Genomic DNA, 13,414 nt, shown 5'->3' on the forward strand with positions numbered 1-13,414 from the left:
TTTTTTTTTTGCCTGTGAGGTATATCAAATGACAGTGCGCATAAAGTCCACACCTAAGCAGTGTTGCGGAAAACCCCCTCACTCATTGTTTTTAGATCACAACTATTAAACTGCAAACTTTTCTATATTTACAGCACAGACATCTTTGCCTTCTCAGCACTGTAAGCACATTGGGTAGTACACATGAGTAATTTAATGTAATAAATTAAGCTTTACTGTATTAATTATACAAATGTCTTACAAGCATTCATGCATTTGCAGTCTAAATTTGTGATTTTTCAGTTTACTGAATCATACATCTGTCATACGTCTGTGTCACTGCTGCACAGCCACTGTTTACGTCACCACTTGTTGTTGCAGCTTCCTGTTTCTTCTCTTTGCGGTTTTTGGATCCCTGTGGATCCAACATGTCTTGCAGTATATCTTTGCTTTCGCTAGGGGGCAGATTGTAGAAGAAGTACAGTGGTGCAATTTCAACGAACCTAAAAGAGAAATTTGAAAACCAATATTAAATGTAAAACATTTGTGTCAACACAAGATATTGTGTAGATAAAGAGATTAAAAATATTCAAATTAAAATGAGATCAAATGGCTCATGCTTACTGCAGTAATAAACATGTTCGTTTTACCTCTGCACTACACGACAGGTAATCCTTGAGACCTCAGTTCTAATCTGTACACAACTGTTCTGATGGGGATTTGGGGGAAAACGGAATTGACTTACACTTGCGGGGAAATTTCCGAGACTATTCTCATGCAGTTTTCTGAAAGGATGTACTCATTGAAAACAACCCACTCAGGCAGTCCCAGCTTGTGTGACTGAGCCCCGTAGCAGGAGTGTGGGTGCACCTGAGCCATGTGCTTATGTGCAAGAATGAAGTAGTTGCCTGATCCGTCCACATCTCGAGCAATCTGGGAAAAGAACAGGCCTCGTAAACTTGAACACAATTGAATTGCTGGAGGTAAATTCATTGATATTGACATTTTGTTTTTCTGTACCTGCATGAAGAATCCAGCCAGCAGAGCTCTTTTGATGTTGTGAGTGTTAGTCTTGGTTCCAAAGGAGGGTTCAGAAATGGGGAGCTCAATTCTGTTCAGTGTGTCAGTCAACTCTGATCTAATGGAATCGGCTGTCCTCAACGCAGAATGATCTAGAAAATAGTCCTGGCACCACTTTTCAGTAGTCAAATCTGGGAGAAAACATCATGCACAGAGAGAGAAGCGCTGTGGTCAGCAGTATTTACGTCAAGTTTCTATCACAGTAAAAACAGTTTAATTCCTAATGCCTTTTAAATAGATCAGATTGAGTGGAAAAAATGACAATGTGGAGGTAATTAATTAATTAATTCAAGAGTATCGTAATATGATTTACTAAAATTTCAAGCAGTTTGCCTCTCGGAATCGAAAGTTTGTTCTTGGGCTTAAATGAGAATGCATCTGGTATTAACATACACATTTTAGCTGTTTTTAAAAACATTTTTAATGTCTTCTTTTAACTGTTTTTTTCGTTAGTTTTTAGAATAGATAGTTTATTCTGATCCATCTGGTTATAATTCTTCATGAAACTGAAATGTAACATCTGTCCCATAGGATAACACAGGCTTTGAATCTAGTTTTAATTTACCACAGTAGAGAACAAAGATCAAGTCACCAGTTATTTCATTAGGTACACCTGTTTCACCACCTGCTCATTGATGCAAATACCTTAATTTATCAAATCACATGGCAGCAGCAGCCCAATGCATTTAGGCATGGTCAAGGTGACCTAGCTGAAGTTCGGAGCGAGCATCAGAATGGGGAAGAAAGATTAAGTGACTTTAAATGTAGTATGGTTGTTATACCTGACGGGCTGGTCTGAATATCTCAGAAACTGCTGATTTTGCCAAAATGGGGATTTTTCCACACAACAATCTCTAGGGTTTACAAAGAATGGCCAAAACAGTAACAACAAGTGAGGGGCACACTGTTTCGACCTGATACAAAAGCAACAGTAACTCATATAAGCACTTGATTCAACCAAGCTATGCAGAAGATCATCTCTGAATGCACAAATGTTGAACTTTGAAGCAGCAGAAGACCACACCAGATTTAAGAGCAAAAAATAATTGAACCAAATTGCTACAATTTGCACAGGCTCAACAAAATTGGACAATGGAAGACTAGGAATGTTGAGTCTGTTAAGCTTTGGTTTCCGCTCTGAAATTTGGATGGCATAAACACCACGAATGCATTAATTCATCCTGCCCTGCATCAACAGTCCAGGCTGCTGGTCTAAGGGATATTTTCTTGGCACACTCTCCGCCCCTTACAACCAATCAAGCATCAATTAACTGCCGCGGCCTACTTGAGTATTGTTACTCACCGTGTCTATCCCTATCCCACACTGTACTGGCTCATTATCTTGGCTGCTTCCAGCAGGATAATGTTCAAATAAATAAAGCTCAAATCCTCTTAAATCTGTTCCTTGAACATTACAGAGGAATGTTTCCAGCACCTTATTGAACCAATGCTATGAAGAAATAAAGCTGTAAGGTATAAATAATGAAGTGGCTGATGAGACTTATCTCTTGAAGAGAATAGATTGGTTCTGTTCAATGACAGTCTTACATTGTTCTCTCTGGTTTTGTTTGTAGGCGTTGTAGATGTTTATGAGGGTGAAGTGATCTCCTTCAGGGTGCTGGAACTTCCTGTGACACTGGACTGCCTCGTGGCTCATGGCAGCAGGCGGCTCCACAAAGCAGCTTGGTGCTAAAACACAACAACAAACAAGGTCGACTTCACTGAGAGAAACCACTCTCACCAAAGAGCATCAGAAACTGCAGATGAGCCAATACTACGCTGTCCACCTGGTGATTCTACAAACCAGTCAAAGGATCCTCACTTGTAACTAATCTTAAATTCTGGAGTGGGAAAATGTAAAACGTACGTACCTGACAACATGGCTGTGATTGTCAGCATCTCACTCACACAGTCAAACTCGCAGGATGCTAGCAGCGCTTTGGCCATCTGAGGTTCCAGAGGGATTTCAGACATTATGATGCCAATTTCAGACAAGTTGCCATCATCGTCTAAAGCTGCAAGGTAATCGAGCTCCTCCAGTGCCTGCATGAGACCCTCTGGATCTGCAACAACAAATGGAATATTTTAAAATTTCACACATTTCATTGCTATATCTATTAAGGGGGATAAAATATCAACAGCAACTTGTGTCATCTGAATAATCAAAGACACACTCATCACAAATCAAATGCCTTCGGCTTTTATTTCTTTCCTATAGAGAAAATATAATTTATATAGCAAGTGCCTTTTGTCCCACATTTTCAAAAAAATATTACAGCACTTTTGGCATGGACTTCCTTTTCATTGTGCTCGTCTGGCACTGCAATACATGAGACATGTTGTGTAATCGTTAATGAGCTGGCCTCTTCTGTTCATGTTAGGGTGGGTCAGAGCACAGACAATGGTTAGTAGCTGGGCTGTCAGCTCAGCTAAGTCATGGATGACTGGGCTCAAACAGCTACACAGAGCCCTTCCTGAGTCAAAAACCTCCCACATGCGAATCTTTGGCTTGGGTTGTGAGAGAGATGCTGTTAGTGGGAACCAGTAAAAACTAAAATAAAGAACAAAACTTCTTGTTGTCCAGCATGTGTTCCAGTGGCAACTTGTCTAGTTTCCTCTGGACAGATATTTTACCTGGTCTGTCGATGAAACTGCACTGTCCAAGGCCTGCAATCTCCATCCTTTTGAGGAAAAGAACTGTCGGTGTAATGTTGGACTCCAAGATCTGTGGGGAGTTCTCTGCAGAAGTTAGGCTTGCTTCTGGATACAGGCAGAAGCATTTACCTAGAGGAAAAAAATCAGTAAAACCGTTGCACTTAAATTTTGTGTTTGTTTATTTTGCTTTTTTTAAATAATGCTGGGAAGTTTTTGCTTTGGCTTTCTTAAGTCCAAATATTAATTAATATTGTAATATGTCCAAATCTGCAAGTATGAAAATTATCCAAATGAATGAAAGGATGATAAATTAACCAGTCTGCTTTAGTCTTTTCTGTTGTTTCTAACCCAAGAAGCATCAGATTTAGTTACCAAAGATGGCAGCTTACATTCTTTCAAAGAAGAAACGTTTTAGATAACTGCTTTAAGTATTGCCAAGTGAGGAGATGACATGACATTATACCTGATGGTCCAGACAGCTGCTTGCGAATGTCTGCCTGGCATTGACTGATGGGTTGAAGAACCTCTGAGCTAGCTCTTACTCTCGGATTGTACACCTTTACATAAAAGTAAAAACAGTGCTAATTAATATCAGAGGAATGCTCATTTAAGATTGCTACATCACTTTGGAATTAACTTACCATTTTCTTCTGGACTCCTGTGTCAATGACAAATTTGACAGACTCTGTAGCCCACCATGCATCCTCACCTTGACGGGTACTGAGAAAAACCTTTCTGGACTTTGTGGAGCATGACTGCTCAGGCAGGACAGGAAGTAGCCCTCCTTGGCCTGAGCACAGGACTACAAGTACCATTTGTCCCAACTGTCCACCCAACCTGGTCCCTTCTCTTTGGAGTATACTATAGGCACAGTGGACCTCCTGCAGGAGGTAGTGGAAGCGAAATTTAAACCAGATCACAACAGGCATTAGCACAGTGAAAGAGCTGTTTGAAATATAAAATCTTTTACCTCAGCTGAGCCTAAAAATACGAAAACATCTCCACCCTCTTTGGTCCGATGGATCTCCAGCACGAGTCTCAGTGTTGAGTAGAAGTAGTCTTTGTTGCCGTTGTTGCTGTGCACAACTTCAGCAGTGCATGAGGACTCTAGACTGATATGCAGGACACTGCCATAATGTCTCAGAAGCTTGTCTGTCATGGGCGGCACAGTGAGAACCACCACCCTGAGCTCAGGCCTCTGCAGCAGGATGTCCTTGAGGAGACCCAGCAGAATGTCTGTGCCAACCGTCCTTTCATGGGCCTGGTCAATGATTATGACCCCGTAGTGCTCAAGAAAAGGGTCAGACATCATCTCTCTCAGCAACATATCATCAGTGCAGTACCTGATAAACCAAAGTGATCAGGAGGGTTAATAATAGAGGTTTATAAAACAGGAATAAGATACGGTCAATTTGTCACCATTTTGCTTGAGCCTGTTAGTTAAAAGTACACACACACACACACACACACACACACTTGGGAACAGCTAAAACCCTTTTACGTTTTAAGTCTTAATTTTTTTGCAGCTGCTGATTTAAACATCTAGCAGTAATATTATCTTTTATGTAAAGTGGATCTCTGGCTGACTGGTGAGACCAGTATTTACCCTCTTTTAGCTCCCTTTCATTTCTCCATGTCATGGAGAAATATTATCTGGCTCTTTAGCTGCTGAAACCTCCCCTGCGTTCACCAATTAGTCGCCAGCTGCTTCTGCTTTCAGAAATTAAAGGCTCACTTCAATTTACACCATGCTGTGAAAATGATGCACTTATTCTATAAAATAAGTGAAAATAGGGGTCATTTGCACATGGAAATAACACTCAGAGATGATCGTTTCTATTACTAACATTTACTTGATTAAAACTAGATCATGTGCAAAGCCCAGCACAAGTTTCAAAAGCAAAAAGTGTTTAGTGTGCATTGATATATTAGATGCAGGACTGTGCAAAAGTCTTGAGCCATCTTTCATTTCTCTCTATATATACACATCTCATTTTACTGGGAAAATGGATAATAGGATACTGTAAAAACAGAGTTTGTACATTTCTAATGTGGTTAAAAGTCAATATTTGGTGCAACCACCTTCACTCTTCTACATACCCTGAACTCTCTCAGTCAAGCTTTCACGTCATTTCTTTAAGTTAGCTTCACAAACAGTTCTCCAGGCTTCTTGAAGGACATTCAAAGCTCCTTTTTGGATGTTGACTGCCGTCTGACCCTTAGTATCGACTAAGGGTCAGACGCATCTTTCAAGCGTTATGGCAGGTCTTCTTAAAGATTTACATATCTTTAGGTCTACCACTTCCTCTTTTGTCCTCCACTTGTCCAGTTTAATATTGCAATATTTCGGAGGATTCTACTACTGAGTGTTTGACATTTGGGACAATAACATAACATAACAAGAGTCGTTGAATATTAGGCTATATAGATATGCGCATAATTTCCTTTGAACTGGTCGACTTTATTTAGATCAAGAATGAGCTCTGTCCTTTGTCAGCAGTGAGCTTCCATCAATTAATAAGGAATAGAGGAAAGGAAAAAATTTAAGAATGAAAGGGGAAATTTGTGGATTATATTCAAATGATAGTCCACTGCTGGCAGTGAAATAGACACAGTAAGAGCTCATTAACAAACCTCAAAACAGTGTCAGAGGAGCAGCAGGTCTCCAGAGGGATGGTGTAACCAACTTCATGGCCTATGTTGACGTCCATTTCATCAGCGACACGCAAGGCCAGATCTACAGCCTGCTGTTTGCCGGTCTGAGTGCACACAACCATACCATGCTGATACTGGGCAGACAGACAGAACTCTGCACACCACTGAGGGATCTGAAAGAAGATCATTGATAAAAGCTTAAAAAGTCTTTATAGTAAAATATGATTCAGGACATCAGTACTACCTCAAATATTAAACAAGAGAATGTTTTCTACCACATCAGCTGTTTTTTCTCACTCACAAGAGTCCTTTTCAGATTATCCCAACAGCTTTTGTTTGAGCACACAGCAAAACAAACTGTGACAGGAGATATCCTATGCTATTATCGCTCATAATGCAAAACTGCTTTGGCAGCATGTGTCGGCTCCAGCGGATCAGGGCTTAGCAGCTGGAGGTCCCCTAACACCCCTGCTGGAGCCTTTGTGCAGACTGATGGTCAGGCAGACAGGAGTTTACACAGCTTCACAGTGACACAACATCATCTGCTGAGCTGGGCAGCTTCTGTTCACACAAGCATGGCAACACTGAGTGACAAACGGTAGTCCTAAATATATCAAATCGCAGGGAGCGTTGGATTAAGCATGTGTAATTTATACAATGTAGGTTATGCTCTGGTAAACGCCCCATTATTATGAAGCTCCACATTCATCCTGTACATAAGTCCAGGTTCATAAGTTGAATGTAAAAATTTCCTTACTAAAATAATAATAACACTGACTACACTCTTACCTGTGTACTCCTGCCAGTCTTTGCTGCCCCGGACACAATAACCAGCTGGTTGTTTGCAAGAGCATCCTCAAACTGACATCTGACCTTCCACACACTCAGAGTTTTCCTCTCCTTCAGTAACTTGTAGTAACGCGAGGAAAAGGGCAATCCATCGAACTGATTTAACTCCAGATCATCTCCAAATCCAAAAGTGTCTTCTGCGGGACTTTCTTCACGGTCAGGACAAACGTTCGGCTCTGCCAAATTATTTTCCTCCCACATGACATACGGGTTTATCAGGACTAGCGCACAGTAAGTTTTCTTCTTCCACTCCAACTAGAGGTCCATTATTCTCAAATCGGAAGCATAGAAAAACAGACTGCGTGCCTTTCCATCTGGCGTTTAAAAAAAAACACAAAATCCCACGCTATGTTCGCGTATTTGGACGGAGTACAAGGTGAGATAATCCTTTTGCTGAGGCTTTTGTTTTTAATGTTTTATTTAAAGCTGTTCAAAGTTCGCAGCTGTCCACTTTGGAGCTTGGTGCGCGCAATGTCCATCGGTGCGTAATTTCATCTCAGCGTGGTTTCACACGTGTTTTGATTTGCGTAGAGCTTCACATGCACCAATAAGAACGTCCGAGAGACTGTCATAATCGCCTGCATATTATCATGAAATCACGTGTAAAGCAGTGAGGACACTTATGGCGTCGTTGTTGCCACCAGTAACAATATCTCTAAAAATATATTTTCATGTAACGTTGAAAGGTACAAGCTCATTAAAGTGTATTAGAATTTCAGCAGTAGTCAGCAGGCTGTATATAGATGATTATTATTGTTTTTATATTTAAATGTTAGCTGGAATTCCATTTTTAACTTTAGTTAATGTTACAATTATATTCTTACATAATTGGCGTTCATTTACAAATCACCTTACCTTTATCAGAGTAATAAATGAAACTATTTCAGCTCCTGATAAACAGCAAATCTGTAAAAAAAAAAAAATAGAGCTAAAGCTCCTGAGAGCAGCCAAAAACAGATATGTCAGTAATTTTGATCATTATTAAAGCTTTTAAACGCAATGTTTAGACACTTCACTGAGGTGACACTGCGTCTCATCTCTCACCCACTGACAAATAAAATGTGACTAATTAGAAAATGTTGGCTGAGGCTGATTTCAAAAGCTCATCAGAAACATTTTTTCTTCGTTAGCGCGCGGCCTCAATTTCTTATCAACAAGAGATTTCCTCCCCAAAGTTTCCTTTCAGTATCCTTTTAATTACACACAACCACTTAACTCCACCACATCACTGCAAGCGAATCCTGATAGTAAGCAGTTCTATTGATTTAAGCGTTATTTCTATCCCCTATGGAGACCTTGTCAAATTGCTTTAAGAAAAAGGCTCACAGCATTAAAATGAGATTAGCTTTTACAGCAAGTATGAAGCCTTAGACTTTTCTGAAAATAAATGCTGCTCTAAAATGTTAGATCACCCTTATTATAATGTTTATTATTTGAAATGTAATTTAAAATTGGTTTATTAAGCATAAAAAGTGCCAGAGGGTTCTGATACTGAGGTTTTGAAATGTGAAGCTGGATGAAATCTTTTTGTATTTACACTGGCTCAGGCTTGTGGAATGAACATGTCATTGTTTTTTTCAGTTTTGAATCTTTAATTGATGAGTTCAAGTGTCGCCTGTGTTTCTGTAAATGTAATAAAAAAAAGCATAAAAAGTCAATAACAAATGTTTTCAGTGTAAAAAACAGGTTTACTAATACTGATTGTTTAAAATACCATGATCAGACACAGACACTTTAAGTGTTTTTTTTTTTTTTGTTTTACATATGATGCCTTAAAGAACAATCCTTAACAAAAATTCTCCATGAAAAAAAATGTGCTCACCTGTAACACAACATACAAAGAACATACAATGTAACATACAAACAGGTCTCTATTAGGCATAGACAGACAGCATTGAAAAAGCAAAGTAAATAAAGCAATGCATGTAAAACTAGTGCATTATTATAAAGAGTATCAAAAGTAACAAAATTCTATCCATATCAGTTTTCAGCAGACATATTTGTGAACAACAGCGGTGCTCAAAGGAAATGTTGCTCATTGTGGATGTATATATGTATTTATATATGATGCACTGCAATCCAGCAAAAACATTAAGTAAACCAAAATGATAAAACAGTGTTCATTTTTTAAAAGATTATCTAAAATATGTAAAGTAGAAATGTTTAAAAAAAAAAAAAAAAAAGGAAAACTAAAAAATGAACAGAAGCCCAGATACACTTGAGTGAGTCAGCATATACTGAGTAACCATTAAACATCATTTCTGTGGCAGAATGAAATCTAAAAATGTTTTCTTATCAAGTAAAAATGTCCTTTCCAGTTAGATAAAAACATGACTTAAAATGCACATATGAACACCGCAGCCAGACTTTGGCTGTTTACATGCGAGGAACACCTTTAAGCAAGTCATCAGTGATTCCATGATTTAATCTAGTCCTTGGTGCAGCAAGCATAGAAGGGAAAAAAAATTAAAAACACACATGACCTTTAGCAAAGCAAATATTTCAGATAGGTTTACTCTTTCTGAGGGATACTTTCTTGATCTTGGCTCATTTTAGATCTCTGTACCCGGATCCCTCAAGAGTGCATATTGGGCCTTGCAAATGAAAAGGAAATGGCAAATCAGTGACATTTCACAGTTGAATTTGTTACCTTTCCGTGATAAAAATGACGAAGAAAAAGGAACAGGCCTGGATTTCATTTTTGAGCCAAGAAACGACCCGTCTTCTTGATTGCAGAACGCATCAAAGATCTGTTGTATTAATATCACAATCTCCTTTGCTGCAGTTGTTTCAAGCCTTGTCAGATGGCCCAAAGTTGCTACGCAGAGCGTTACCCTTCAAGAAAACCCCAGTGGATTAAAAAAAAAAAATACTACAAATGTTGTTTGATGCTCCCATCTATCATTGCACAACTCTTTTGAAATTCTTCACTTATGACGCAAAACAAAACCACAATGTAAAGGGTTCCCTTCATTTAAACACATTCCACAAAAGCGTCTCCGTTGGCACAATTTCACAGATCGCTCTCCTTCATAAACGTCGGCTGATGTGAAGGCGCGAAACGAAAACAAGTAATTCAAAATTCAAAGTTGCTACCATGTCTTAAAAGTGTCTGGCACAGTGCACTGCGTGGCAATAAATACTGAATATAAATACTTTACATGTACCTGAGCTCAGACTCGTAGCACCATTCAGAGACAGAGCACCAAAAGGGACACGGCAGGTCTCCTGATTCAAAACTCAGAGAAGCCACCACCTTTTTAAGGTTTTTCAGAGTTTTCATAGTGCAAATCTTTTCAGTCTTATCATAACAATGTCCCTTCTGGCCAAAATCTCAGCTGCTGTATTTGACGTTGGCAATAATGCAAGGCTTTGGTAGTGTTGGGGGGTGCTTGGGACTCGGCCTAGAGGAAGAGAAAAGTGGAAAAAAAAAGTAAAAAAAATGTTTCAGCGAGTTAAATATATCTAGGTAAGGTTTGAACCCACCTGTTGAGGTGTGGGATAGGACGTGGAGGTCTGGGCACGGCAGGCACAGGGCCACAGACACTAGGAGGTCCTTGGCCTGCGGTTTGGCTCTGCTGAACAGAGGGACTTCGCACCAGTCGAGACCCCCTTGGATCAGCAGGTAGAGGTTTCTGAGGAGGACTGGGCTTCTCCAATTCCTATTAAAGGACAGACACTTTTAAATAATGATGGAAACTCACCACCAGGTGGCACTAACAGTCAGATAATTATAGCCAATGCCTGCTTTTCTTTGAGCTTCTCTTTGAGGCGCCGACGCTGTCTTCTCTAACCAACTAATAACAGGAAAACTATCATGCTGTTTAAATCTTCTCTAGAATACAGAGATCATGATTCATTCCCTACTCTTCTCCTGGGCTAAGGAGACATTTCCACAAACACCACAGAGAGAAAGGATCAACAGGGATGAACCTCAGACCTCACACACCCACAAAACAGTCTGTCTAAAACCCCGCTCACTTCCTCAGGTGGAGCTCTCACATTTAACAGTGCTTCAAAGCCCGCAGCAGAGAGATTTCACTCATGACTTATGTTCTTTGTTAACATCCTGGAGCTGCCAAACAGCTGCTAAAGATACAGTTGATGAAGCCTGCTGCCAACAGGAATCACTTTGCCATTTAATAGGAGCAGCTGAGAGGGCCTACTTCTTAAAGTAAAAACAGCCAAGAGCTTCTGTACGCCACATTTTGAACAGGTGTATGAGCTTTTATGAAATCGACGGGTGCTTTTTAAAAATTCTCCAGCAGTCAATACTGTATATTATCAATCTGCTTTTTAGAAGATGTTATCATGCACGCTGTATTTTGCTTTGTGTCTCTGTGTGTTTTTTCTGGCATCTTGTGCAATACACAGCATTTGTCACCTATTGTAACTGTCACCTGGAAGACATTTGTTATATGATTAAATCTTTGTTTTCTCATGTTGTTATTCGTTTTTTATGTATATGGTAGTTTCAACATAAATACATTATTAGATATTTAATGCAAAAAAAGAAATTCGGCAGTATTCCTGGGGTCGCTGGGGTTCAATTATGTTCAGTTTTCTTGATCAATTAGTAACAATGGATGACCTTTATGCTTTTTCCACAGGCAAAGGTGACATTTGCAAACGTTTTCGATAATATTCAATGTTACAGAACCGAAACATAAAAGCAGCCAAGGCTGGAAATGAATGCCGACAATTTTTGTCGGAGATCCAACCTTGTTCATCTGAGCCTGAAAGAATCGTGCACCAATGATCTCCAATCAGTTTCTGTCTTTTTAACAACACTCAAACACTCAAATCATTTAGATTGGCTCTTTTTACTTCTGTCTCTTTGGGCTTGAGTACCTCCAAGAGTACAAATCAAATCAGTTTAAAGTCAAATAAGAATTACTATTTGGCTTTCTGTTCCTCTCAGTTTTGAAACCCTGCAATGCCATAACTAAAGCCCATGCAATAACAGTGGCAATAAGTTTGCCACCCTGTGATATTTGTACATACTTGCTCCTTGCAGTTGCTGCCCTCACACGCTCCCCTCCTGTGAGTCTGGCTCCATTTTTATTATTTATGTTGTGGTTTTTGTTGTAGAGCTCAAGCTTTGCTTGGATGGCGCTAGCTCCTGGGCTAACCTCGTTATTTTATGTGACTGTGCATAACTGTCAACATGCCTCTGCTTTTATAGCACACGAAAGAACCATGAAAACAGTCGACATCAAAAAACAGCAATTTGAAAGTGCATCGAACATCATCATTTCCCCGGTTGGGTATTACAGGCCTGGGTAGCGAGTAAAAGCTCCCCAGACACAGCGGTGGCGAAATTACAGTAAGTAACATCATCGAATAAAATGTTTCCAACTGAGGAAACAGGAAATTCACTCACCATGACCATCCTGCAAGAGTTGTGGTGTGATGCACTGTGAAATGACGCCCCTCTGGGTGCGACGTGGATGTGAGGTGGAGGGGCTCGGTGAGGAGGAGGGACTGGGGGTCTCGGTTGCCCAGGGCCAGGGGAGAGGGACACGGTAAGGGAAAGAGGGACTGGGTGGCTAAGGTGAACTGGAGGGCACTGGGGCAGTCTATGCAGGCTGTGGGGAGGGAAGGGGGCCGGTGGGAGCCCCGCCTCTGGCCCTCGGTGAGGAGGCTACAGAGAGATTAAAGTTGAAAGAGTTTGTCAGAAGAGAAACCGTCTGCTTCCTATCAGAAACAATCATGATAATCTCCTCCTCTTCCTCTGCTGTCCTTCCTGATGCTTTCAAAGATACATAAATCAAACACTCCCACTTAGTTGCTCTCTATTCCCCCGAGTCGACATCAGGTGACTTCGTAAAGGGAAAAGACCACGACTATCCCATGAGCACTCGCTTGGGCTTCTTAAAAGATGAACACAGCTAAAGAGCCAAAATATGAGTCTTGCTTGATATTTAAACCTGTCCAGATGTGCACAGCTAAAACACAATATAAGACATACAAAGGCAGGCAAACATGCATTCAGGCGGCAGTTTAATGCAGCTCCCAACAACTGGAAAATGACCTCACCTGCTCTGTGCCTACATCAAACAGCCTTACATCCTCTCTCTTTTTACCGTTGACCCCAAATGAAAACCACATGCCACTAACTGAAAACACCAATCTCATGGTAATGCACAACAGCTTACTCCACTTGTGTGCCACCCTGCAACACAAAAGGCTCTTC

At 40.3% G+C, this 13,414-nt stretch overlaps 2 protein-coding genes across 4 annotated transcripts in view; both read right to left on the minus strand.

Moving 5' to 3' along the window:
- Positions 1-6: 6 nt before the first annotated feature.
- On the minus strand, positions 7-7,721 carry dhx32a (DEAH (Asp-Glu-Ala-His) box polypeptide 32a). Of its 3 annotated transcripts, none has more exons than XM_013911652.1 (11): positions 7,159-7,721; positions 6,349-6,542; positions 4,685-5,057; positions 4,356-4,595; positions 4,178-4,271; positions 3,694-3,843; positions 2,931-3,122; positions 2,608-2,748; positions 1,000-1,190; positions 725-912; positions 7-482 (listed from the first exon to the last, which is right to left on the minus strand). In XM_013911652.1, the coding sequence occupies exons 1-11, from the start codon at positions 7,417-7,419 to the stop codon at positions 284-286; spliced, it is 2,223 nt and encodes a 740-aa protein (XP_013767106.1). In that variant the 5' UTR covers positions 7,420-7,721; the 3' UTR covers positions 7-283. The 3 variants fall into 3 exon arrangements, with proteins under 3 accessions (XP_013767106.1, XP_013767107.1, XP_013767108.1); XM_013911653.1 differs by lacking the exon at positions 7,159-7,721 and adding an exon at positions 6,671-6,749; XM_013911654.1 differs by lacking the exon at positions 7,159-7,721 and adding an exon at positions 6,645-6,693.
- Positions 7,722-9,380: 1,659 nt separating this feature from the next.
- Positions 9,381-13,414, minus strand: part of adam12a (ADAM metallopeptidase domain 12a) — a 77,177-nt gene continuing 73,143 nt past the window's right edge. The window contains exons 21-23 of the mRNA XM_005736494.2: positions 12,602-12,862; positions 10,705-10,880; positions 9,381-10,622 (exon numbers count right to left, since the gene is read on the minus strand). Of these exons, the coding sequence (XP_005736551.1) occupies positions 10,553-10,622; positions 10,705-10,880; positions 12,602-12,862 (507 nt within the window). The 3' untranslated portion in view covers positions 9,381-10,552. The remainder of the gene's footprint in view (positions 10,623-10,704; positions 10,881-12,601; positions 12,863-13,414) is intronic.

This window comes from Pundamilia nyererei, unplaced genomic scaffold (assembly GCF_000239375.1).
Source record: "Pundamilia nyererei isolate P.nyererei 1_Seehausen unplaced genomic scaffold, PunNye1.0 scaffold00069, whole genome shotgun sequence".
NCBI lineage: Eukaryota > Metazoa > Chordata > Actinopteri > Cichliformes > Cichlidae > Pundamilia > Pundamilia nyererei.